The sequence below is a fragment of the Carcharodon carcharias genome, chromosome 6 (genome assembly GCF_017639515.1).
Source record: "Carcharodon carcharias isolate sCarCar2 chromosome 6, sCarCar2.pri, whole genome shotgun sequence".
NCBI classification, from domain to species: domain Eukaryota; kingdom Metazoa; phylum Chordata; class Chondrichthyes; order Lamniformes; family Lamnidae; genus Carcharodon; species Carcharodon carcharias.
The window spans coordinates 6,593,388-6,621,339 of NC_054472.1; the positions used below are offsets into that span (position 1 = coordinate 6,593,388).

General features: G+C 44.4%; 1 protein-coding gene across 1 annotated transcript; it reads right to left on the reverse strand.

The window, feature by feature from the left end:
• Nucleotides 1-1,589: 1,589 nt before the first annotated feature.
• On the reverse strand, nucleotides 1,590-27,928 carry abhd5a (abhydrolase domain containing 5a). The gene is made up of 7 exons (XM_041189680.1): nucleotides 27,853-27,928; nucleotides 25,598-25,683; nucleotides 22,588-22,960; nucleotides 11,593-11,747; nucleotides 10,743-10,857; nucleotides 6,639-6,825; nucleotides 1,590-2,181 (listed from the first exon to the last, which is right to left on the reverse strand). Exons 1-7 carry the CDS (start codon nucleotides 27,879-27,881, stop codon nucleotides 2,092-2,094), a joined length of 1,035 nt encoding a protein of 344 aa, XP_041045614.1. The 5' UTR covers nucleotides 27,882-27,928; the 3' UTR covers nucleotides 1,590-2,091.
• Nucleotides 27,929-27,952: the final 24 nt, after the last annotated feature.

Genomic DNA, 27,952 nt, shown 5'->3' on the forward strand with positions numbered 1-27,952 from the left:
AATTTAATTCAGAGAAGTGTGAGGTGATGCATTTTGGCAATGGCCTGAGATTACAGCTGTACAGGGGCAAGATGCCTGAGGGACGCGTAGCAGTCACCCACAGACCACACCATCTCATCTAAATGAGACTGGAAGCTCCATTTCAATTCTGATGCAGGGATCCTTTCCCTGTGACTGCTTTTCTCTCAAATCTCCGCTGCACCCACAACCCAGGTTTAAGAAACATGCACCAAATGATATTTAAGCTTAAAGGAAGAATAAAGCAGCATATCAACAATATGAGGCAAACATTTCAATGTGAAGGTTGGATCCTGAGCAGGTTTATAAAGAATTGTAATCTGTTGAACAAATGTCTTTAAAGATTTAACAGTGAATGTGTCTAAAACAATTGTCTAAGCATATGTAGACACAATGATTCTGCATTGGAATGGAGTCTTTTCCGTAGAATTAATTTGGGGTGTGAACCCTCTATGAAAGAACGTGAGCCTGCAGGGGTCAGAAAAAAATACCCACATTCAAAATATCACTAAGAGCTTTGCATAATACAAGAACACAAGAAATAGGAGCAGGAGTAGATCATACGATGCACTGAGCCTGCTCCATCATTCAATACGATCATGGCTGATTTTGTGCTTCAACACCATTTTTCTGCCCGCTCCCCATATCCCTTAATTCTGAGACACCAAAAATCTGTCTATCCCAGCCTTAAATATATTAAACAATGGAGCATCCACAACCCTCTGGAGTAGAGGATTCCAAAGATTCACAACCTTTTGAGTGAAGTAATTTGTCCTCATCTCAGTCCTAAATGAGACTGTGCCCCCTCATATTTTAGAATGCATTACTTTTTGACATAACCATTACGCAGATCAACACAACATTCATACTACGAAACAAAAACAGAAAATGCTGGAAAAGTTTTTCCAGGATTTTCTATTTTTGTTTCAGATTTCTAGCAGTATTTTGTTTTTATTCATACTATGAACCCTTTTGGTAAATTTAAAAGCTGGCTTACAAGCTGCAGGACTTAATTATTGTCTGTGTGTTTCTTTTCCAGCCCTGTTGTCATGCCCAAGGCAATATGTCCCTTCATGGTCCCAATCACCTAACATTAATGATTGAGATAAAGCAGTGCTAACCACCAATCACTGCCCATAGATCAACTTGCAACAATGAGTGAAGATGTCAGTTAGTTGTTTTATCTTCATCTTCCACTTCATGCTAAGGTAATGTGCATTGCTGCAATTCTTGTACAATTTAATGCAGGGTTCTGATTGTTGACCCAATGCTAAAAGTGTCAAGAAAGTGCCAATTACAGACACAACAGATTAAAGTATCAATGCCACTTCATTCTTGCTATGACTTCGCTGGAGGAGGGGACTGAGCCACAATGAGTAACCACAATTTTAGACTACATGTAGAAAGATCTGCACTGACATAGCAATTTATCATATTTCTCAGAAATGCCTCAGACACACATTAAATTACCTTTCATAGTGCAGTGACTGTAAATATGTGAGCAAACAACATGGAGTAAATGAACAGAAAGCTAGTGCAAAACATCTTTAAAAATAACCCATTGTCTAAGATGTCTTTAAGTGTCACTTTAAATTAATAAAATTCTTTCCACAGCATTTACATGTTCAATCAAAACAAAAATCTTTGTTCATAATCATAGCACTAAAATTATACAAACATCTTATTAAATAGTTGTGAAAAATCAGGATTGCACAATTAAATACTGTCATGGTACAGGTAATCAAAACTAAAACTTGGCAGAGCAATACAAAAAAGATAGAAGGTGTTGACATAAGTCTAATTTTGAATTTCTAAGCTTCAGAAAGGATTCTTTATTAAATTTATCTTCTGGTGTTAAACTAATATGGTTTATATTGACTTTCTTGTCTGCATTCATACATTTTGAATCAAAAAATGCAGTGGTTAATTAGCAATGCTGTAGAAATCCAACATTGATTAATGTACTGTATGCAGATTCCCAGTGCCGCCTGGTTGATAATTTATATTATTGCAGATTCCCAGTGTTATGACTGTTAAAGTACAGTCCAGCAAATTCTCAGTACTGACTGATTATTAGTCTATAGTACTGCAGATTCCTAATACAGTTTGATTGAAGTCTTCTGGTTGATCAGCATATACATAATGGCCAGCACCTCGAATAGCCTATAAAATAAATAAAAATAAATGGGTTAATGTTGACAAAATAAGTTGAACAATTTCTAGTTTTGACATTTAATACAATTTTACAGAAAGGTTGTTTTCTTGCCCTGGGCTATTTGGTGTCAATATCTCAGCTCACTCTCATTGGGCGAATCTCCACCCTCCGAAAAGCTTTTAGAGAGTCTACCTATTCTTTGACATCTTTTTAAGTTTTTGGAGCACTTCCAGGTGAACATTCAGAAAGCCCTGCTTGTTAATTGCTTTTACACAATGGCCTGGCTTATTCCTCTATAAGATTACATATCAGTCTTCAAAAGAAATAAACCATCCCAGAAGCCCTAATTAGAAAGAAGTACTAAAATGCAAAACAAATAATATAACAGCGATCAAATACAGTTACATATTTATGTAACATCTTTCCTCTAACTCCTTAAATAGATAAAATTAAAGATCCCACTTTAAGTGCCAAACTAAGTTTATGTAGGTAACTTTCAAATACATGCAATATTTCTCTTTTTTTTCAGCCTGTCTTTTCCTAGGCTTTGAAACAGCATCTTAACTCCCTTGTGATTTTTAAGCAGTAGTCTCATCAGATTATCTATTCGCTCTGGAAAAACAATTTGCATTTCTATAGTGCCTTTCAAAACTCATGATGTCCACTTTCCAACCAATGAGGAACTTTCTGAAGTGTAGTTACTGCTGTAACGCAGAAAACATGGCTGCTTTTGCACATAACAAGCTCCCACAAACAGCAGTGAGATAATGACCAATCTGTTGTTGGTGATTTTGGTTGAGGGATATTGGTCAGGACACCAGGGAAAATTCCCCTGCTCCTCTTCGAAATAATGTCATGGGATCTTTTGCATCCACTCGAGGGCAAATGGGTTTAACATCTCATCTGAAAGATGGTATCTCTGACAATGCAGCAATCCCTCAGTACTGCACTGGGAGTGTCAGCCTAAATCTCATGCTCAAATTCCTGGAATAGAACTTGAACTCAGTCTTCTGACTCAGAGGTGAGAGTGCTTCCACTGAGTCACAGCTCACATCGTATAAATTGTTCAACAAAAAGAAACTCGCAATTATTTAAAAGTGATTTACAGAGCATTAGTTTGGTTTTTAGAGCCGCAGTAATTTCATTATTTCATCTACTCAGTTAGATAGAAGAATGTCTACTCTAAGTGCATGACCATATTTTATGATTGTTACTTGTTTTAAATTAACTTAGTATTTTAAACTTAGCCCAAAGTCCGAGATGATGCTCTACCACTCTCAAAGACTGCAATGAGATCTAATACACAGGAAGTCTGCTAGCTAAGAACAATTACTATGCTGCATTTGCTCATAGTTTCCTGAACACATTACCAAAAGCTTACTTGTATCTCAAGCTAAGAATAGATGCTCTCAAAGATATCGTAAGCTGGTACATGTGAGTGATTTAAAATTTGAAACATCTAAAAACATCTCAGATTCAAAGACTGTACCTCAGATATTGATTGTCTATCTCAGATAGTGATAGCCTTTCAGAAGTTAATCAGGTTATCTCATATATTCATAATATACTTTAGATATTGATTATGGCAAGAGAGGGGGAGGAACTGGGAACAATTATCACTCGAGGAAAAGTACTAGGCAAACTAATGGGACTGAAGGCTGACAAATCCCTGGACTGCATCCTAGGGTCTTAAAAGATGTGGATGCAGAGATAGGGGATGCATTAGTTGAAATCTTCCAAAATTTCCTATTTTCTGGAAAGTTGTTGCACCCTCAACTGTTTTTAATCCATATAAATGACTTGGATAAAGGAGTCAAGTGCAGTGTAGTCAGATTTGCTGACAATACAGAGAGAGGTGTGAAAGTAAGGTGTGAGGAGGGCAAAGAGTCTCTGTAAAGCATTGTAGATAGGTTAAGTGAGTGGGCAAAAATTTGGCAGATGAAGTATAATAGGGGAGAATGTGAGGTTATCCATTTTGGCAGGAAGAATGGAAAAGCAAAATATTCTTTAAATAGACAAAGACTACAAAACGCTGCGGTACAGAGGGATCTGCGTGTCCTTATACATGAAACGCAAAAGGTTAGCATGTAGGTACAGCAAGTAATTAGGAAGGCAAATGAAATGTTGGCCTTTATCGCAAAGGGGATGGAATATAAAGGCAGGGAAGTCTTGTTACAACCATCCCAGGCATTGGTGAGATCACACCTAGAGTCTTGGTCTCCCTATTTAGGAAGACTATACTTACATCGGAAGCAGTTCAGAGAAGGTTCACTAGGCTGATTACTGGGATGTAGGGTTTGTCTTTTGAGGAAAGGTTGAGCAGGTTGGGTCTATAACTCATTGGAGTTTAGAAGACTGAAGAGGTGATCATACCGGAAACATAAGATTCTGAGGGGATTTTTCCCTCATGGGGCAATCTAGAGCTGCGGACATGGTTTCAGAGTAAGGGGTCTCCTATTTAAGATGGAGGTGAAGAGGAATTTCTTCTCTCAGAGGGTCCTTAGAGTTTGGAATTCTCTCCCCCGGAGAGCTGTGCAGGAAGGGTCATTGAATATGTTCAAGGCTGAGCTAGAGAGATTTTTGAACTACAGGGGAGTCAAGGGTTATGGGTAGCAGGTGGAAAAGTGGAGGTGAGGCCAAGATCAGATTAACCATGACCTTATTGAATGGCGGAGCAGGTTCAGGGGGCTGCAAAGCCTACTCCTGCTCCTATTTCTTATGTTCTTATGTATCACGTATACAAACAGTTAAAAGAAATATATTCTTCTAAAAGTATTATATTAAATCACAGTCTGGGAAAATGCCTGCGGTTAAAACAAGACCCAAGAAGTCCAGATCAGAGTCTTTGAACAAAAGGACTTTTAGAAATGGCATATGATTCTAATTAATAGCTAGAACTAACATGTTCAGATTGCCAAGGTCGCTTCACTAGGCGGCTGTGTTTTCTGGAGAGATAAGGCGTACATGAGAGTATTCCCGAGGAAGGCTGTTTGTAACGAAAACTATCACGCATGCTGATAGAAAAGAAGGACTTCATTTATAGTCTAACAAATTTAAGTGAGAAACTGTAAAACATCAAACAATCAGGCTGTCCTTGGATGGCTGATTAAAACTTGACCATCAAAAGTCTCTAATATGCTTCTGTCCAAATGAATGGCACTTAAAAAATTGAATCACTGCGACCATCTAGTGAAGCAAGCTTGGTGATCTGAACATTTTAGCTCTAACTATTAATTAGGATCATCTGTCAATTCTAAAAGTACATTTGCTCAACTTCCTGGGTCTTATGAACATACAAATATACACACTAGGAGCAGGAGTAGGCCATTTGGCCCCTCAAGCCTGCTCCGCCATTTGATAAGATCACGGCTGATCTAATTGTGGCCTCTACTCTACTTTCCTGTCTAACCCCCATATCCTTCGACACTCTGGTTTCAATAAGATCACCTCTCATTTTCCTAAACCCCAATGGATTATCTTGTTTTAACCTGTCAATTTTCCCAGATTGTGACTTAATACACTATCTCTAAGGACACAATTCTTATAAATGTTTGTATATGAGATATATAACATAAAAAACAGGAGCAAGAGTAGGCCATTTGCCCCCTCAAGCCTGCTCCCCCAATCAATTTGATCATGGCTGATCTGATTTTGGCCTCAACTCCACTTTGTTATCTTAACAAACAGGTCAGAAAAAGGAGCTTGGTCGAATTAAGTATAATTTACAATCTGGCTTTCTCACCCTCAAAAAGAGGTCAAGAGAGAAATCATAGTCACAGCAGGCAATGAAGAGGAGTTAGAAGGTATCAGGAGGAATCTGGCAATGTTTAGATTAGCCTATGAAGGAAGTCTTCCAAGTGAGAAAGTATCAAGAGAAACTTCAACAAAGTAGCTCAGTCAAATCTTTATCACTTGTACATAAGAATGCAGTCTCTCAGATCAGAGAGACTGAAGTTAGCATCATTGTGTGTGTGTGCATGAAGGTTGAGATGAGATATAAGGATCAGAGAACGGGATGCAGAGGTCAGTTTTTCTATTAAAGAAAATTAAGCACATTGACCAAGTTTCTACCTGTTGTGTCTGGCAGTGTCAAACTACTCAAGATTCTATAGAACAAAGAAAAACAAAAGAAATGTAGACAAATGGGCCAAAGGTGGCTTAATAAAATCTGCCTTCACTCTTTGAATGTCTAGTTGTCAAGAGCATTGAAATATGGCATGCTGGACAACACACCCACATTTTATGATTTTAATAATGCTCTTACCGGTTTCAGATGGGAGCTTCCCAGGGCTTGCCCTCCCCACCCTTTCCCCACCAGAAACCACTAAAAATGGAGGTCAGCTGCAATTTTCAAAGGCTACTGTCACCTTACCGACCTGATGCTCAATGAACAAGTGCGCACGGGCCTAATGGACTCTCAAATTGACTCACCAATGTGTAAGAAAATCTGGTATCATTTACTTACTATTATCTTGACTGAGGATTTTGGTCTTAGCGCTTTGATCTGTTTTCCGGAGCAACCATCTATGCAAGAGCGTGCTCCATAAATTGCTGTGATGGAGATGTCCTCTTGTATCTGATTAATCCTCAATAGCATTGGTTGTTTAGCCCAGCCATAAGGTACAGTCATGTTCTTGAAAGCAACTTCACCGCTAAAAATATGGAGAAAAAGAAAACTTGACAGATGTTCCTACAATTTTCTTTCCATTCTCATGTAACCCCCACCCATTCAACTGGGGTAGATTGAAAAGTCTACAATACGTTATAATAGCCATTGTGAGATTGACTGTCAAGAGGAATCTGAATGGGGTGTTAAGTTCTCCCCACTCCTGAGATGGACCAATTCAATGCAGAGCAAACTCAAACAGTTCAATCAGCATTTGAATGAAAAATTGTCAAAACTTAATCCTGCACTTCCCAAACATTTTCCCAATGTGACCCCATTTTAATACCTCAGACTTCATGGAAACACAGAGTGAAAATTGGGGGCTGATGGTTAGGGTGTTACAAAAGCAGAAAATGCTGGAAAAAGAGAGAAAGAAGTATGATAGATTTTATACTGTCGAAGCGGGAGGGGGGTGGGGGTTGCGGTTTGAAGGTCAGGGATAGGTGGGCGCTCAGGAGAGATTTGACAAAGATGTCATGGACACGAGACAAAGGAAGCGTTAATGACAGTGTTAAAAACTAAGGAAGGTGCTATTGGTGGTATGGGAGAGGTGATGGCGTAGAGGTATTGTCACTGGCCTAGAAATCCAGAGACCCAGGGTAATGCTCTGGGGCCCTAGGTCCGAATCCCATCAGGACAGATGGTTAAATTTGAATTCTACAAAAATCTGGAATTAAAAGTCTGATTGTCATAAAAACCCATCTGGTTCACCAATGTCCTTTAGGGAAGGAAATCTGCTGTCTTTACCTGGTCTGGCCTACATGTGACTCCAGACCCACAGCAATGTGGTTGACTTTTAAATGCCCTCTGATGGGCAATAAATGCTGGCCTAGCCAGTGATGCTCACATCCCGTGAATGAATAGAAAAAAAATAAAGGTGACGTAGCAGAATGTGTTAACAGCAGAACAAAGGTCAGTGCTTTGTGAAAGCAAGACATAAGAACAAGATACAGATGGCCTGTGGGGGGAAGGGGTTGGGAAAAACATATCAAAAAAACGATCAAAATGGAGAGTTCATGGTCTGAAGTCGTTGAACTCAATGTTAAGAATAGAAGCCGTAAAGTGCCTGATCGGAAGATGAGCTGCTGTTCCTCCAGTTTGCGTTGGGCTTCAACGGAACAATGCAGCGGGTGGTGAATTGACATGGCAAGCGACAAGGAGATCAGGGTCCTGCTTGCGGATTGAGCGAAGGTGTTCTGCAAAAGTGGTCACCCAGTCTGTGTTTAGTCTCCCCAGTGTGGAGGTGACCGTCAGGAGACAGGCTGTGGTTGTAGCAGCAATCGGGCCTCCAACCACAGCCCATTAAGCCACGTTTAATGACAGGAAAAAAAGCACAAACACTTAAAGGGGTTTCACCGCCGTCAGAACTCAGTCAGAGCTCCAGGGCTGGCATTTCTGCCTTGGAGCTCGTGATCCCAAAATCTCGTTCTACTGAGGGTTGTGACCCCAGTTTTGGAACCCCTGATTGAACCAACTGTGGAAAGCATATCAGTGATTGAGTTTCCTAAGTTGCACCTGTTAACGGCACCAAACCTTATTCCATTATTTTCTCTTTGATTTCAAGTTTTTATTTGAGATCGAGCAACAAATTTCAATGACCAGTATTCACAGTCAGCGGCAAAGCAACAATTGCAACTGACTTTGAAAAAAGCTGCTCACAAAGAGCTAGCAATCTCCATGGGATGGATTTCCCCTTAATCTGAATCTGATACCAAGTTAAGGGGATCACCATGCAACTAACAACAGTGATGTCACCAGGCAGGATAGGCAGCTAATCAGATTGAAGTATTGACCGATAAATATCAGCCAATACACCGGGGATAACTCTCCTGCTCTTCTTCAAAATGGTGCCTTGGGATCTCTTATACCTCTCTGAGGGGACAGATGGGGCTTCGGTTTAGTACCTCATCTCAAAGACAGCACCTGTCACAGTGCAGTGCTCCCTCGGTGATGCACTGGAATGTCAGCACAGATTTTTGTGCTCAAGTATTGCAGTGGGACTTGAATAGAGGCAAGAGTGGGTTGAAATCAGAATTGATGTGGCAAACATTGGTCACTGGCCACTGTGCATATTCTCACTTCAGAACCAACAGATTATTAAGTAAGCTAGCAACGATGAGAATGGTGAGCCAGACAACAAAATTCATGGTGATGTCTTCAACCCCTGGAAACTCTGGACCATAATGGAGTTAATTGCAGATAATGATGGCAAAAAGAAATTGACATTGGATGGAGGTGCAGTTGGGAGTGAGTTGTGGTGGAAGAGGGTGAAAGATGCTGCTGGGAGGCAGCAATCATATAATACATCAACATGGAGGGATACTTAAAGCAGCAGCTCCCAAGCTGTGGGTCAAGAACCCAATTGGGGTCACAGAAACAGCAAACTTGGTCATGAGCATCCCCCCTCCTCTGGGACTGCATACCACACCAGCACTGAGGCAACATGCAGCCCTGTCCTTGTCCTGCTCATCTTTCTGTCTCTCTCTGAGTCGTATCATTGTGAATCTGCACTTAATCGCCACATGCTTGAAGTGAAATAAGCTTGTCTATGGATAAACATTTAATCCTTCTCCCATTGAATCTTTCCACTGGATCCTTTCTCTGCACTTGTGGCCTGTGTGCGTGAGTGTGAAAGGAGGTGTGGGGATGGCAACAGAGGCTGATAACTCTGTGCGTGTGTGTGTGAGAGAGTTTTTAAAATTCATTTATAGGATTTGGGTGTCACTGGCTGGGCCAGCGTTTATCACCCATCCCTAATTGCCCTTGGGAAGGTGGTGGTGAGCTGCCATGTATGTGAGGGAGAGAGGTTGATTACAGTGTGCGTTTGTGTGTGTAGTTGGTGTGGTGGGGGGGGAGAGGGGCTGATGATAGTATGCGTGGGGGAGGCAGGGAAGAGGGACTGGATTACAGTGTGTGTGTATATTGTGTGTGAGGTGGGGGGGAGAGTGAGTGTGTGTTTGTGTGCGTCTGTGAGAGCGTGGCAGATGGCAGAAAGGCTGATAACTATGTGTTTATGTGGAGGGTGGGTGAGAAGAGTTGATTACATTGTGTAGGGGGAAGGGGCTGTTACTCTGCTGCTTTATCGCTGTTTTAATCCACTAACTCTATGATTTCTCAGTAATGAAGACCTACCTGTGCCTTTGTATATAATGGTTAATGAAAGACAGTTTTCATCACTAAATTAACCTCAGTACAAGTGGATTGCAAGTCGTAAACTCCTGACCATTTTATCATTTTAAAATCGAGGTTTCAGCATTTTGAACATCATGACCAGTCTTAAATTTCATTTAAACTCCGGTGAAGGTGACTGGGACTGATTAATTACCCTGTATTGCCAGAGAAGTTCATAGAATCATGGAATGGTTACAACACAGGAGGCCATTCAGCCTGTCACATCTTTGCTAGCTCTCTACAACAACATCCCACCTCAAGCCATTCCCCCACCTTTTCCCCATAGCCCTGCAAATTGTTCCTCTTCAGTTAACGATCCAATTCTTTTTTGAAAGCCACGATTGACCCTGCCTCCACCACACACTCAGGCAGCACATTCCAAATCCTAACCACTTGCTACGTAAAAAAAGGCTTTCATTCAAGTCGCCACTGCTTTTTTCATCAATTACCTTAAATCTGTGCCCTCTGGTTCTCGATCCTTCCACTAATGAGAACAGTTTCTCCCAATCTACTTTGTCTAGACCCTTCATGATTTTGAATTCCTCTATCAAATCCCCACTCAATCTTCTCTTCTCCAAGGAGAACAGCCCCTGCTTCTCCAATCTATCCACACAATAGTCGTTGCTGTTGTTTATGGTTTAGCTCAAAATATAAGCCAGGAAGGGCTAGGAAAATATCAAGCTGAAAAAAAAATGAACTAAAAAAATAGCAGCAGTGAAGTCCAGTGCTTACCTGGGAGTTTGTGCATTGCAGTGATAAATGTACTCGGTGACAGTATTTTCATCTTCGCACATCGAGGAGAACTTTTGCTTGAAGTCTGGCCTTAATCGCTGAACCAGAATTGGACCTGTGATAAATGTAAGAAACATTTCACCACTGAAAGATGATTCTTGTTGGGCAAGGGTATCAAGGGACGTGGTGCAAAGGCAGATAAAGGGATTTGAGATACAGATCAACCAACATTGCTTTGAACAGTGGAGCAGGCTCAAGGGGCTGAATGGGCTCCTCCTGTTCCAATGTAACCATTCCCAAGGAGGTTAAATGGACTGAGTAGATGCCCTGGTAAGGAGGGGAATATGGATTCAGTGGGAGGAACCGGCCTGAAGGATAGTTGCATTTATGGGGAAACTGGTGAATCATTTGAAGGAGAAAGGAATAGAGGGTTATGACGGTAGATTTAGATGAGAAAAGATGGGAGGAGGCTTGAGTGGAGCATAAACACTGTCACGGTCAGGTTGGGCCGAATGGCCTGTTTCAGTGCTGTAAATCCTATGCAACCGAAGGGCCATTTTTCTCAATCTCTAGGTTGTCAAAACCACAATCCGGAAACAGCAAAGTAAAATATATGACAGATTTTATCATTATATGAATCTAAAGGCTCAGAATTCATTCCAGCCACATATTATCAGTGAGATATAACTTCCAGTATGAAAGTTAAAGCATATTTACTTGTATGCAGATGCTTGTCCACGTCAATTACAGCTGCAACACTGTCCACCAATAGCAGTGTATGGCTGAGTGAACTTGTTGGTGTAATATATTTCTGACTGAAACAGAATATAGCACAGTGTTTCTTCCTTACCAAAGGGCCCTGCCAATCTAAGACCCGCCAATGGGTTGAAGGGGCTCAGGATCGCACCCAGGGCTTTTATCCAGATCGGCATTGGTCGCTCCTGTTCTGTGTGGATAAGTCGCTCTGGAAATCCCCATGGTTCAACCAGAATGAGGTGCTTTACCCTGAACAAAGCAGATATATTCACTGTTATTTGTCTCTACGATAGCCACTTACACACCAGTTTTACTTAAGGTCTCTGAGGTGTGATTTTCCTGATAAAAGATTTGCATTCCAAAGCACCTTCTACAACCTCAGGATGTCCCAAAGCACTTTACATCCAATGAAGTACTTTTTTGAAGTGTAGGCACTGTTGTAATGTAGGAAACGAAGCAGCCAGTTTGCAAACACAAAGCTCCGAGAAACAGCAATGAGATATTGACCAGATAATCTACTTTTGATGATGTTGGTTGAGGGCTAAATATTGTTCCAGGGCACTGTGAAGTACTCCCCTGCTCCTCTTCGAAATTGTTCCACGGGATCTTTCATATTTACCTGAGAGAGCAGACTGGGTCTGGGTTTAACATCTCATCTGTGGGATGGGCACTTCCGACAGTGCAGCACTCCTTTAGTACTGCACTGCAGTGGCAGCTGGATTTTGTGATCAAGTCTCTGGAGTGGGACTTGAGCCCATGACCTCCTGACTCAGGGGCAAGCGCTACCCACTGAGCCATGGCTATCGAAGAGCAGCAGGGGGCCTTGTGAAGCCCCATGTCATGGCTCTCTCCTTCCACGGGACATTGAAGCCTCTACACCAGCAGTGTGAAAATTCTTAAGAGATAAACCCACAGCTGTAGAGAAAGAGGAACAACAGAATGAGGAAGTTGAAAAAAAATTAATAATGGCTGAAATTGTGTGCTTTTTTGAAAGTGTCAGATAAATTTCAATTCATATATATCAACTGAAGTTGAATTTTGAAATACAGATCTTTACCACAGCACAAAAAAATGACTAAAGATTGCTGACTAAATGGGTAGTGGCTCCAATCTGCAAAGAAAGTAAGTTGAATGGGATGTCATTGTTCATTCACATCTCAGTTTCATTGTGCTTGCTACAACACCCAGGGACAAACACAGGAAAGGGGATGAGAGAGACACAGAAGAAAGAGGGGAACATACAGAAAGCAGAGTGAGAAACACATGGAGCCGGGTCAGACACAGGAAGAGAAACACGAAGAGAAATTAGCAAAACAGGAACAGAGTAGCAAAGAAAAGCAGAATGAGAAACAGCAAAAAACAAAGAACTGGAAAAGAAAAAGACAATGAGAGAGATACAGAAGGATTAGGGAGTAACAGAGATATGAGAAGCAGAGGGAAGGCAGGAGAGAAACAAGAGAGGCACCAAAGAAAGGGGCTGGATATAAGTAAAGAATAAGAGAGAGGGAAAGCTCCATTGATGGTATAAGAAATGGTTTTTAAAATCTGGGGCCAATTTTAACCTACCCCACCAGTCAAGAACCAGATGGGATTGAGTGCAATGTTGATTTTACACACTGCCTGATCGTACTCTCCATTCCATTCAACAAGTAATATTGAGCAGGTGTTAAAGCCATCTGATCTGATGGGTTTCTCACCTCAATGAGTTAATTAAAATTCCCTCCAGTCTCATCAGAACCTTTCACAGCCAAGAGATAGACTTTATAAACAATGTCCAGCTATTTTCTTTAACTGGGATGAATCTCTGACAGGTTGGGAGAACGGGCAAGAGCATGGTTTCTTTTTCTTTGTTGTGTTTGTGTTATGTTATTTTGAGGGGCATACACAGGGGGTCAATGGGAAAGGATGCAGCGTGCTGAAAGCAGCTTGAGAAATGCCGTCTATTTAACTGGTTGGACTTGTACTTTTCGCTGATGAGTTATTGACGCTCGTTCATCAGTGCATCTTTGTTGATTGCCTGCAGTATGACTAGGTCAATAATCAGCACCGTTCAGAGATCACTGAATCATTCCATTGAACAGGATCTTCTTGGTCACAATACCTTCTCCTGGTGTGACCACTGAATGCGATGAACATTTCCCCATTATTAAGTGTGACTCTTGAAATCCTCATCAAACAAAACTCTATCTGTCTCACTCTTGACAGCTCCAACTGCCCAGCCTACTGGGATTGAGAAATTCCAGATTTCTATCACTCGAATGTGTGAAAAAGTGCTTCCTGATTTTGCACCTGAATGGCACCCTCTAATTTTAATGGTGCAAATGGGAAATGATGCAGAGACAGAGTTAGTGATCTTGGTAATGGACAGGATGTAGCATTTACTGTCTAGCTCGGGTTTTAACAGGGAGTCACCTGCAATTAAACAGGTTCACCTTAAAAGAATGGTTATGGAGGGAGACAGAGATGGAGTGAATGGAGAGGGAGCAGAGTCTATGGTAGGGACCAAAGATGACAACTTGAATCTTCCCAATGTTCGGCTGGAGGAAGTTGTGATAGATGTCTCCAGAATCTGATGCCAGACAAGCAATCAGACAGTACTGAAACAGTCAAGGGAGTCAAGAGATAGGGCAGAGAGGTAGAACCTGGGTGTCAGTGTACACATGGACGTGTGCCTGTTGTTGCTGAGCAGCAAGGGGCATCAACTGGATGGGTAGGAGAGGACCATAAGACGTAGGAGCAGAAGTAGGCCATTTGTCCCATAGAGTCTGCTCCACTATTCAATGAGATCATGGCTGATGTGTTAATTCTCAACTCTGCTTTCCTGCCTTTTCCCCGTAACCCTTGATTCCCTTGCTGATTCAAAATCTGTCTATCCCAACCTTGAATATACTTAACGGCCCAGCTTCTACAGCCCTCTGCGGTAAAGAATTCCACAGATTAATTACCCTCTGGGAGAAGAAATTCCTCATCTGTTTTAAATGGGCAACTCCTTACTCTGAGATTATGCCCTCTGGTCCTAGACTCTCCCACAAGGGGAAACAACCTCTCAGCAGCCACCCTGTCAAGCCCCCTAAGAATCTTATATGTTTCAATAAGGTCGCCTCTCATTCTTCTAAACTCCACTGAGTACAGGCCCAACCTACTCAACCTCTCCTCATAAGAAAATCCCTCCGTACCTGGAATCAACCTAGTGAACCTTCTCTGAATTGCTTCCAATGCCAGTATATCTTTCCTTAGATAAGGGGGCCAAAACTGTTCACCATACTCTAGGTGTGGTCTAACTGGTGCCTTGTATAGTTTTAGCAAGACTTCCCTGTATTTATACTCCATCCGCTTTGAAATAAAGACCAACATTCCATTTGCCTTCCCTATTTACCTGTTGAACTTGTATGTTAGCTTTTTGGGATTCATGCACAAGGACCCCAAACCCCTCTGTGCTGCAGCCTTCTGCAGTCTTTCTCCATTTAAATAATATTCAGCTCCTCTATTCTTCCTACCAAAGTGCATGACCTCATGTTTTCCCACGTTATATTCTATCTGCACTTTTTTGCCCACTCACTTAACCTGTCTATATCCCTCTGTAGACTCTGTGTCATCCTCACCACTTGCCTTCCCACCTATTTTTGTGTCATCCGTAAACTTGGCGATAGTACATTCACTTCCCTCATCCACATCATTAATATATATTGTAAATAACTGAGGCCCCAGCATTGATCCCTGTGGCACTCCACTAGTTACAGGTTGCCATCCTGAAAATGCCCTCCCTTATCCCAACTCTCTGTCTTCTATTAGTTAGCCAATTCTCTATCCATGCTAATATACTACCCCCAACACCATGGGCTCTTATCTTATTAAGCAGCCTTACATGCGGTACCTTATCGAATGGGTTTTGGAAATCCAAATATATTACATCTACTGGTTCCCCTTTATCTATCCTGCTAGTTACCTCTTCAAAGAATTCTAAAAAATTTGTCAGGCACGATATCCCCTTCATGAAGCCATGCTGACTCTGCTTGATTAGATTATGTAATTCTAAATGCACTGCTATTACATCCTTTATAATAGACTCTTAACATTTTCCCAGTGACAGATGTTAAGCTAACTGGCCTACAGTTACCTGTTTTTATTCTCCCCCCACCCCCCTTTTTGAATAAGCGTGTTACATTGGCAGTTTTCCAATCCTCTTTTCCAGAATCTAAGGGTTCTTGGAAGATTATCACCAGTGCATCCACTATCTGTGTAGCTACTTCCTTTATTATCCTAGGGTGCAACCCATCAGGTCCAGGGGACTTATAGGTCATTAGTTTCCCTAGTACTTTTCCTCTAGTGATAGCTATTGTATTTATTTCCTCCCCCTCTTTTGCCCCTTGATTATTTAGTATTGGAATGCTATTAGTGTCTTCTACTGTGAAGACTGAAGCAAAGTATTTATTCAACTCCTCTGCCATTTCCTGGTTCCCCATTGTTATTTCCCCAGCCTCATTCTCTAAGGGACCCTATGTTCACTTTGGTCTCTCTCTTTCTTTTTATATATTTAAAGAAGCTTTTTATATTACTTGCTAGTTTACCCTCAAAGTTTATTTTCTCCCTCTTTATTATTTTTCTGGTCATCTTGTGTTGGTTTTTAAAACTTTTCCAATCCTCTGTCTTACCACTAATCTTTGCCACATTATATGTCTTTTATTTTACTTTGATACTATCCTTAACTTCCTTGGTTAACCATGGTTGTTTTATCCCCTTCCTTGAATCCTTCTTCCTCACTGGGATATATCTTTGTTGTGAGCCATGAACTATTTTCTTAAATGTCTGCCATTGTTCATCAACCATTTTTTCTGCTAAAATCCTATCCCAGTCCACTCCATCCAACTCTGCCCTCATTCCTTTGTGATTACCCTTATTTAAGTTTAGCACAGTTGTTTCCGACCCAAGTTTCTCACTCTCAAACTGAATGCTAAATTTTACCATATTATGGTCACTGTTTCCTAGGGTATCTTTTACTCTGAGATCATTTATTAAACCTGCCTCATTACACATTACCAGATCCAAACAGCCTGATCCCTGGTTGGATCCATAACATATTGTTCTAGGAAACTGTCCCAAATACGCTCTATGAATTCTTGCTCGTGGCTACCTCTGCCAATTTGATTTTCCCAATCTACATGAAGATTAAAGTCACCCGTGATTAATGTACTGCCTTTTTTACATGCCCTCATTATCTCCTGATTTATTTTCTGTCCTACAGTATAGCTACTGTTGCGGGGCCTCTACATTACTCCCATCAGTATTTTCTTCCCCTTGTTATTTCATACCTCCACCCATATGGATTCTAGACCTTCCGATCTAAGACCCTTTCTTGCTATCGTACTTATTCCATCTTGTACTAACAAAGCTACCCCACACCCTTTCCTTCCTGCCCGTCCTTTCAAAAATCACATACCCCTGTCTATTTAGTCCCCAGCTTTGATCTCCTTGTAACCACGTCTCCGTAATGGCTATAAAATCATACCATTAATTAATTTATTTTGTTCCGAATACTATGTGCATTTAAGTAAAGAGCCATTAATTGTACCTTTTTACCATTTTTTCCCCCATTAACCCTATTTGCTGCTGTTTCTTATGTTTGTTCATTCTGTCTCTTCCTGTCACACTCTCAGAATCATTACCTAAATAGCTGCCCTGCAAGGCTGCCATGTCCTTTCGCTTTGTAAACCTACGTAACCCCTTTCCAAACCCTCCCTCCCTCTATTTAGTTTAAAGCCCTCTCTACATTGGTTCGCTAGGACACTGGTCCCAGCATGGTTCATGTGAAGCCCATCCCATCAGAATAGCTCCCTTCTACCCCAGTACTGATGCCAGTGAACCGAAACCCATTCCTCCCACACCAGTCTTTGAGCCACGCATTTAGCTCTTTGACTTTATTTACCCTCTGCCAATTTGCCCATGGCTCAGGTAGTAATCCCGAGATTATTACCTTGGAGGTTCTGTTTTTTAATTTAGCTCCTAACTCTTCAAATTCTTTCAGTAGAAACTCCTTTCTAGCCCTACCAATGTTGTTGGTACCAATGTGGGCGCCAACAACTGGATCCCTCCTCTCCCACTCCAAGTTCCCCTCCAGCCCTGAGGAGATGTCCTTAACGCTGGCACCGGGCAGGCAACACAGCCTTCGGGACTCACGCTCACGGCTACAGAGAACAGTGTCTATCCTTCCTCATTATACTGTCGCCTACCACTACTACATTCCTATTTCCTCCCCCCACTTGAATGACTCCCTGTGCCATGGTGCCATGATCAGTTTGCTCATCCTCCCTGCAGTCCCCCGTTCTTATCCACACAGCTTGCAAGAACCTGGTAACTTACGGACAGTTGAAGGGCCAAGGCTCCTTGAACACTGCCCCCTGGGCCCCATACCTGCTTCACACCCTCCTGTCCCTGATCACAGACCAAATTTGAATTACCTAAGGGGTGGGACGGCCTCCTGGAGCAGAGTGTCCAGGTAACTTTCCCCCACCTGATGTGGCGCAATGTCTGCAGCTCGGACTCCAACTCCTTAACTCGGATCCGAAGTTCCTCGAGCTGCAAACACCTGGTACAGATGTGTTCGCTTTGGATCACCATCCTGCCATCATATTTTATTCAAATTATTAATTAATTACTGTAGTATCCCCGCTCTTTACACTTTATAATTACTTTTTATACACACCAGTATCAATCTTATACTTAACAAGCTATCTATCAGAAAAAGAGCAAAAAAGACTGAAGACCTAAACACAAACTAAAGACTTTTGTTTTACTTTAAAGACTAGAAATACTCACCAATCCTACTCACCAATCAGCTGATCTCCGCGCTCTTTTCCCTCTCACGTTCTTTAATGGTCTCTCACTCTTCTCGTACTCTCTCATTGTTAAGGGCCACGCTCCTCTCACTCTCTCACTGTTAATGGCCCCGATGCTCCTCTCACTCTCACTGTTAAAGGCTACTCTCCTCTCATTCTCTCATTGTTAAAGGCCCCGCAGCTTCTCTCACACTCGCTCACTGTAAATGGCCATGCTACTTTTCTCAAGTGCTCTGGCTGTAAGAAGGCCAAGGATAGAAACTTGGGGAATGTCAGTTGTGTATGTGCTTGAGAGAGAGAGAGACAGACACTGGGGAGAGGGAGAGACAGGCAGAGAGAGAGAGAGAGAGACAGGCAGCGAGCAAGAGAGAGAGAGAGAGAGAGAGAGAGAGAGACAGGCAGAGAGGGAGAGAGAGGGAGAGACAGGCAGAGAGAGCGAGAGAGAGAGAGGCAGGCAGAGAGAGCGAGAGAGAGACAGGCAGAGAGAGAGAGAGGCAGAGAGAGAGAGAGAGAGAGGCAGAGAGAGAGACAGGCAGAGAGAGAGAGAGAGAGACAGGCACAGAGAGAGAGAGACAGGCAGACAGAGAGAGACAGGCACAGAGAGAGAGAGAGAGACAGGCAGACAGAGAGAGAGAGGGGCAGAGAGAGAGACGGGCAGAGAGAGAGGGAGAGAGAGGGGCGGGGAGCGAGAGAGGGGCGGGGAGCGAGAGAGGGGCGGGGAGCGAGAGAGGGGCGGGGAGCGAGAGAGGGGCGGGGAGCGAGAGAGGGGCGGGGAGCGAGAGAGGGGCGGGGAGCGAGAGAGGGGCGGGGAGCGAGAGAGGGGCGGGGAGCGAGAGAGGGGCGGGGAGCGAGAGAGGGGCGGGGAGCGAGAGACGGGCGGGGAGCGAGAGAGAGACGGGCGGGGAGCGAGAGAGAGACGGGCGGGGAGCGAGAGAGAGACGGGCGGGGAGAGAGAGAGAGACGGGCGGGGAGAGAGAGAGAGACGGGCGGGGAGAGAGAGAGAGACGGGCGGGGAGAGAGAGAGAGACGGGCGGGGAGAGAGAGAGAGACGGGCGGGGAGAGAGAGAGAGACGGGCGGGGAGAGAGAGAGAGACGGGCGGGGAGAGAGAGAGAGACGGGCAGGGGAGAGAGAGAGAGACGGGCAGGGAGAGAGAGAGAGACGGGCGGGAGAGAGAGAGAGAGGGCAGGGGAGAGAGAGAGAGAGGGCAGGGGAGAGAGAGAGAGGGCAGGGGAGAGAGAGAGAGGGCAGGGGAGAGAGAGAGAGGGCAGGGGAGAGAGAGAGAGGGCAGGGGAGAGAGAGAGAGGGCAGGGGAGAGAGAGAGAGAGGGCAGGGAGAGAGAGAGAGACGGGCAGGGAGAGAGAGAGAGACGGGCAGGGAGAGAGAGAGAGACGGGCAGGGAGAGAGAGAGAGACGGGCAGGGAGAGAGAGAGAGACGGGCAGGGAGAGAGAGAGAGACGGGCAGGGAGAGAGAGAGAGACGGGCAGGGAGAGAGAGAGAGACGGGCAGGGAGAGAGAGAGAGACGGGCAGGGAGAGAGAGAGAGACGGGCAGGGAGAGAGAGAGAGACGGGCAGGGAGAGAGAGAGAGACGGGCAGGGAGAGAGAGAGAGACGGGCAGGGAGAGAGAGAGAGACGGGCAGGGAGAGAGAGAGAGACGGGCAGGGAGAGAGAGAGAGACGGGCAGGGAGAGAGAGAGAGACGGGCAGGGAGAGAGAGAGAGACGGGCAGGGAGAGAGAGAGAGACGGGCAGGGAGAGAGAGAGAGACGGGCAGGGAGAGAGAGAGAGACGGGCAGGGAGAGAGAGAGAGACGGGCAGGGAGAGAGAGAGAGACGGGCAGGGAGAGAGAGAGAGACGGGCAGGGAGAGAGAGAGAGACGGGCAGGGAGAGAGAGAGAGACGGGCAGGGAGAGAGAGAGAGACGGGCAGGGAGAGAGAGAGAGACGGGCAGGGAGAGAGAGAGAGACGGGCAGGGAGAGAGAGAGAGACGGGCAGGGAGAGAGAGAGAGACGGGCAGGGAGAGAGAGAGAGAGACGGGCAGGGAGAGAGAGAGAGACGGGCAGGGAGAGAGAGAGAGACGGGCAGGGAGAGAGAGAGAGACGGGCAGGGAGAGAGAGAGAGACGGGGAGGGAGAGAGAGAGAGACGGGCAGGGAGAGAGAGAGAGACGGGCAGGGAGAGAGAGAGAGACGGGCAGGGAGAGAGAGAGAGACGGGCAGGGAGAGAGAGAGAGACGGGCAGGGAGAGAGAGAGAGACGGGCAGGGAGAGAGAGAGAGACGGGCAGGGAGAGAGAGAGAGACGGGCAGGGAGAGAGAGAGAGACGGGCAGGGAGAGAGAGAGAGACGGGCAGGGAGAGAGAGAGAGACGGGCAGGGAGAGAGAGAGAGACGGGCAGGGAGAGAGAGAGAGAGACGGGCAGGGAGAGAGAGAGAGACGGGCAGGGAGAGAGAGAGAGACGGGCAGGGAGAGAGAGAGAGACGGGCAGGGAGAGAGAGAGACGGGCAGGGAGAGAGAGAGACGGGCAGGGAGAGAGAGAGACGGGCAGGGAGAGAGAGAGACGGGCAGGGAGAGACAGAGACGGGCAGGGAGAGACAGAGACGGGCAGGGAGAGACAGAGACGGGCAGGGAGAGACAGAGACGGGCAGGGAGAGACAGAGACGGGCAGGGAGAGACAGAGACGGGCAGGGAGAGACAGAGACGGGCAGGGAGAGACAGAGACGGGCAGGGAGAGACAGAGACGGGCAGGGAGAGACAGAGACGGGCAGGGAGAGACAGAGACGGGCAGGGAGAGACAGAGACGGGCAGGGAGAGACAGAGACGGGCAGGGAGAGACAGAGACGGGCAGGGAGAGACAGAGACGGGCAGGGAGAGACAGAGACGGGCAGGGAGAGACAGAGACGGGCAGGGAGAGACAGAGACGGGCAGGGAGAGACAGAGACGGGCAGGGAGAGACAGAGACGGGCAGGGAGAGACAGAGACGGGCAGGGAGAGACAGAGACGGGCAGGGAGAGACAGAGACGGGCAGGGAGAGACAGAGACGGGCAGGGAGAGACAGAGACGGGCAGGGAGAGACAGAGACGGGCAGGGAGAGACAGAGACGGGCAGGGAGAGACAGAGACGGGCAGGGAGAGACAGAGACGGGCAGGGAGAGACAGAGACGGGCAGGGAGAGACAGAGACGGGCAGGGAGAGACAGAGACGGGCAGGGAGAGACAGAGACGGGCAGGGAGAGAGAGACAGGCAGAGAGAGAGAGACAGGCAGAGAGAGAGAGACAGGCAGAGAGAGAGAGACAGACAGACAAGTAGAGAGAGAGACAAGCAGAGAGAGGCAGAGAGACAAGTAGAGAGAGAGACAGGCAGAGAGAGAGAGAGAGGGGCAGAGAGAGACAGGGAGAGAAAAGAAGCCTTTGCTAGAGATACACTTATTGACAAGACTAATATTTGGAAATACTGTTTACCTACTACCTTCCTTCTTTACTCCCCTCAACCTCTCACTCTCAGTTATTTACATTATAATGTTTTGATTGATCTATCCCCCATGGTGGAGCGGAAGATTTAGTTAATATGCAAGTTACTTGTTTACACTTGGTTCCTCCTCCCTCTAAGCTTCAACCTTAGTTATTTGCCATGGTTATACGAGTTTCTCCCCGTATCACAGTGGATTTGTAATTCCTCCTGAAGCTGTCACTGGTCAGGACATTTCCACAGTGAATAAACATGACTTGGAACAGATAGGTTGGCCATTTAGTGTGTCCAGATCAGGCTAAGCAATTAAACCTTACAAAACAACTGAAAAATTAATTATTTTTATTCTTTGCGTTTTGCTATCTGTCACAGTTGACGGTTGTTATTTTAAGTCTCAGTTCCAGATTCACTTTTGAACAGATTTGTCAGGTTATCAACAGCTGGAGTTCCAGTGATGGAGCCTTGCAGCTAGATAGAAAAACAGGTACCTGAATAATAATCATTGAAAGCTTATTATGAATAACACTGATCGAGAACGAAGGAGAATCTACAGCTCACTGACTGAAATTGGATGGGAATCTACAGCCCACAGTCTTGACGGAAGTGACGTTTCTGTGATTAGTGGAAATCATGAGCAGAAACTATAGATCAAACAAGAAATTGTTGATTCAACTTTTGGAGTGGTCACGATAACCAGCATATAGTGAATTATCAAAACTGCTTACTGAAACACCTCAAATTTGCCTCTTCCTGCTAATTCTTCAGAACTGTTATTTGTACAGAATGTTGTCTACCTACCTTTGTGGATATTTAATTGTGTATGAAGCAGCCAAATATGCTCCAAGGTTATGTCCCAATAAAATCATTGTCTCCATTCCCACCGTGGCCCTCCATTCCTCTATAGATTCCACAAACTGTGTTTCTGCCAGTATTGGATCAGTGCTGAAATGTGGCCTACTACTTTGACCAAATCCCACCAGGTCAAAAGCATAAACAGTGCGTTGTAGGCTAAGTGCATCAAAGTTCAAAGTCCAAAGTCCAACTCCCCCTCCAAATCCATGAATCAGAACAAGTGGGGTTTTGTTATGAGTATCCTGACTGAATATTATTGTCCATATCTTGTTGCCACTTGGTAACGAAACATATTCTTTCGTAAATTTACTTCTGACACCTGCAAAATATAAAGTAGCTAAATCAATTTGCTTTGCTTTCTTTTCACTTTCTGAACTTAGCATATTAGCCAGACAAAAGGCTGATGAATCAGCAATCCAACTTGGATTCAGAGGTTCAGCCTGAACAGATATTTAGCTGAACTAGCCATATAAATACTGTGGCTATAAGAGCAGGTCAGAGGCTGGGAATTCTGTGCTGAGTAACTCACCTCCTGACTCCCCAAAGGCTGTCCATCATCTATAAGGCACAAGTCAGAAGTATGATGGAATACACTCTACTGGCCTGGATGAGTGCAGCTCGCAACACTCAAGAAGCTCGACACCATCCAGCCCACTTGATTGGCACCCCATCCACAAACATTTACTCCCTCCACCACAGATGAACAAGTGACAGCAGTGTGGACTATCTACAAGATGCACTGCAGGAACTCACGAAGACTCCTTCGACAGAACCTTCCAAACCCGTGACCTCTACCACCTAAAAGGACAAGGGCAGTAGATGCATGGGAACACCACCACCTTGCAAGCTCCCCTCCAAGCCACACAGCATCCTGACTTGGAACTATAATTGCCATTCCTGCACTGTCGCTGAGTCAGAATGCAGGAACTCCCTTCCTAACAGCACTGTGAATGTAGCTACATCACATGGACTGCAGCAGTTCAAGAAGGCAGCTCCATCAATCTCAGTCTTGTACATACTCAGTGACTGAACATCCACAGCTCTCCGGAGTAGAGAATCCACAGATTCACAACCCTCCTCATCTCAGTCCCAAATGGTTGATCCCTTAACCTGAGACAGTAGCCCCAATTCTAGACTCTCCATCCAGGGGAAACAACCTCTCAGCATCTACCCTGCAAGCCCCCAAGAAATCTATATGATTCAATGAAACTACCTCTCATTCTTCTAAACTCTGGAGAATACAGGCCTATTCTACTCAGCAGGGTACACAGCAATGATAATGTTTAGATGTCAGGCAAGAAGATAACTTGATGTTTAAGTTTTCAAGGGTAGACACGGATAGATAGAAAAGTAGAGTTAAGGCCGCAATCAGATCACCCTTGATCTTTTTGACTGTCTGAGCAAATTTGATGGGCTAAATGGCCTACTCCTGCTCCTATTTCTTATGATCTTATTAACTGCCACAAAACAGTCTGTCCTTGTTCTTCTCCCCATCAATTTCTGAATTGGAGGCAAGTACAATTTTCAGTATAAGCAGAGAGGGCCTGCAGCAGAGACAATCAAACAAGGTAAGAGATCATTTTCAATAGTAGGATTGGAATGAATTAGTTCCTGACTAATACAATGTGCCTTTGTTCTTGGTGAAACTCTATTATGTGAAAAAGCATTGGAGTGCACTGAGCGCAAAAAACTTCAATATGACCATCCTTTCCCTTCTCGCCATTACTTAACATTAGCCAGTTACCTGCACAGATGATATTTCTATTATTTCAATACAGTAACCAATATATGCTAATGCATAGCTGCTTCACTTCTGCACTCGTCAGACAAATATGTCAGTCTATTGTCATATCAACTTATGGACATAGTGTCAATTTTAATATTAGTGGTCTGAAACATACAATCCTAATCTCTATCAAGGAGTATGACAAAAACATAGCAGTAGCCATTTAGCCCATCGAATCCACTCCATCATCTGTTAGCCATAGCAAGTCTATCTTTTTAAATACTATTCAATTCCCTTCTCCCTTATTATCCAAATAAGTATCTTTAAGACACTTCAATTAATTCTGCATTGATGACATTCTGGGACTGGCATTCCAAATCCTTTCAATCATTTTTGTGAAGAAGCCTTCCAGATTCACTGTTAACCAGCTTAGTTCAAATTCTAACATTACATGCGCTGCTTGTGGTTTCCCCCAAGTGGAGAGAGGAGTCAATTCCCATCTACTCTGCCAATTTTTTAAACACCTCAATCATATTACTCTTAACTTTTGCTCTTGCGGGATAGATGTGGGACACCCAGGTTTAACCAGCTCCACATTATAGTTCATTTCCTTTGTCCCAAGTATCACCCTGGTGAATGGATGTGCAGCCATCTCCTCTGGTGAGCATATCCATCCAAAGGTAGGATGCCCAAAACTAAACTCAATATAAATACCTCTGCTCCATTTTGTTTCCTCTTCTTTGCCTGTTTCAGTTTTTTTTTTCAGTCAGCAGCACACTTGCTCTAAGCACATCTTTTGTTTCCTTTCTTGGCCCATCTCCATTCCCTTTGGCCCTGGAAGATCAACTTTTCTCTCATTCAATTGCTCCTATCTTTTACCCTATCACAGACCATCCTTTTGCCCTTGTCCCCCTTGTCCCACTTGGCCCTTGCTCCAAAGCCAATCACAGTTTTAACTTTTCCCAGTTCTGATAAAAGGTCACAGACCTGAAATGTTAACACTGTTTCTCTCCCCCACAGAGGCTGACATAACCTGCTCAGTAATTCCAGCATTTCTGTTTTTCTTTCAGATTTCCAGCATCTGCAGTATTCTGCTTGAGATCTGACCAACACTCTGCAATAAATACACTCGCATTTTTAAATTCTAGATCTTCTGTATGCAAATCCAGGACTGAGCAAAAATTATAAAGAAAACTCAATAGACAGAGGAGCTAAACAATCTCTCCTTACCCTGTAACATCTTATTCTCAGCATCCTTAAGAAGGGACAAAGATGTGGGACACCAAGTAGGCAGCCAACTAAGAAGCCATCCTAACCTAGCAAGAGGAAAGAGTTAAACATTGAGAAACATGTGCGATATCATACACGCAACAGCAATATTGGGAGATAATAACATTTACCACCGAGCAAAGTGCTTCTTGAGAACACAACGTCATTATTGTGCTTCAGGCGAATGGAATATAGAATGTTATCAGTCGTTCGATAGTGACTGTTGAGCCTTCCAACATTTAGAGAGAACACAGCAATTATGAAACATTGACATATGAGTAGTGCCAACTTCCTCTGAGAAGGCAAGAAGCTGCTAATGTCTCAAACACTTGCAGTTCCATAAACACAAGCCTTGGCCTTCTCAATTTTTGCCACTACGACTGAGTGGCCTAGCACCCAGGAATTGTGGCCTGGAGTTTGGCCTCCTGCACAAATCCTATTCATTTCCCTTTGGAGTAATTTATCAGATCCCTACAAAAGGTCAACAGATGTCCAAAAACACATCAAATTCAACCTGGAAAAAGGCACGAGTCTTTCTGAAAATCCTTCAGTCCATGTTGCACTCTATGCAAACCTGTAGCAAGGAACTCAAAAATATATTCACAACAAGCATAAGAAAGGTATCAGTGGCTGGGCCAACTTCTATACAGGAGGCCAATTGAACCTCTTCCAATAGCTAGCAGGTAAATTCAGCCCCCATCCTAAGCAAAAGGTATTGCTGTTTCCAAATAAAACTTTTTCCCAGACACATAGCAATATTCCAATGGTGGAGCGATTAAAATTGGAGATGCTCACGAAGCCAGAATTTTGATGAACCGAGATATCTCTGATGGTGGTGGTGCTGCGCTGGAGGTGATTACAGAGATGTGTGGGGTGGTAGGCGGGGAGGGAGCAGGGCAAGGTCCTGGAGAGATTTGAAAACAAGGTTGAAGATTTTATAATTGAGATGTTGCTTAACCAGGAACCAATGTAGGTCAGTGAGCATAATGAATGCAGTATGAACAGGATGGTGCGAGTTAGGACACAGGGTGGCTGTCGTTAACTTCTTCCTCCTCTATGTCTACAGCAGAGTTTTGCGTGACCTCAAGTTTATGGAGGCTAGAACATGGGAGGTCAGCCATTAAGCATTTGATAAAGTGCCACACAACAGACTTGTGAGCAAAGTGAGAGCTAATGGAATAAAAGGGTCAGTAGCAACATGAATATGAAAGTGGCTGGGTGGCAGAAAACAAAATGTAGCAGTGAATGAAAACAGAAGATGCTGGAAAAACTCAGCAAGTCCGACAGCATCTATGGCGAGAGAAACAGAGTTGACGTTTCGAGTCCCTATGATCCTTCTTCAGAGTGTGAAGAAGATCATTGTGCTGAATGGTTGTTTTTCAGGCTTAAGGAAGGTTTATAGTGGAATTCCCCAAGGATCAGTATTTGGACCACTGCCCTTCCTGATATACACTCATGATCTAGACTTTAGTGTACCAGGCACAATTTCAAAATTTGGTAATGATATGAAATTGGAAGTATTATGAACCATGAGAAAGATAATGTAGAACTTCAAAACGACATATACAGGTTGGCAGAATGAGCCAATTGGCAGATGAAAACCAGAAGACACAAGTTTAAGGCAGCTGATAAAAGAAGCAATGGTGACATGAGGAAACCTTTTTTAAGCAGCCAAGGCATTCAAGAGGGAATTGGATCATTATCTCAAAAGGAAAATTTACCAACCTAGGGAGAAAAGGGAGGGGAGGCACTAGGTGAACTGCTCCTTCAGAGGGCCAGCACAGACATGATGGGCTGAATGACCTTCTACTGTGCTGTAATCATTCTATGATTCTATAAGTGCATTGGAATAGTCAAGTCAAAAGTAACAAAAGTATGAACAAGGGCTTCAGCATCACAAGAGCTAAGGCTCTCTCTGGTAAATGGCTATCCAGTGTACGAGTGGACACTTAGTCTCACTCCCCGGGACGTGACCGTCCAGTGCACGAGTGGACACTCGGTCACACTCCCCGGGACGTGACCGTCCAGTGCACGAGTGGACACTCGGTCCCACTCCCCGGGACGTGACCGTCCAGTGCACGAGTGGACACTCGGTCACACTCCCCGGGACGTGACCGTCCAGTGCACGAGTGGACACTCGGTCCCACTCCCCGGGACGTGACCGTCCAGTGCACGAGTGGACACTCAGTCTCAACTCTCCGGCCAGTTTTACTCACAGTCCAGCTCCCGAAGATTCCGCCGCCATATTGACCAGGACATGACGTCACGAAGCCCCACCTGCCAGCGTCATCGCCACGGACGAGAACAAGGAGGCGG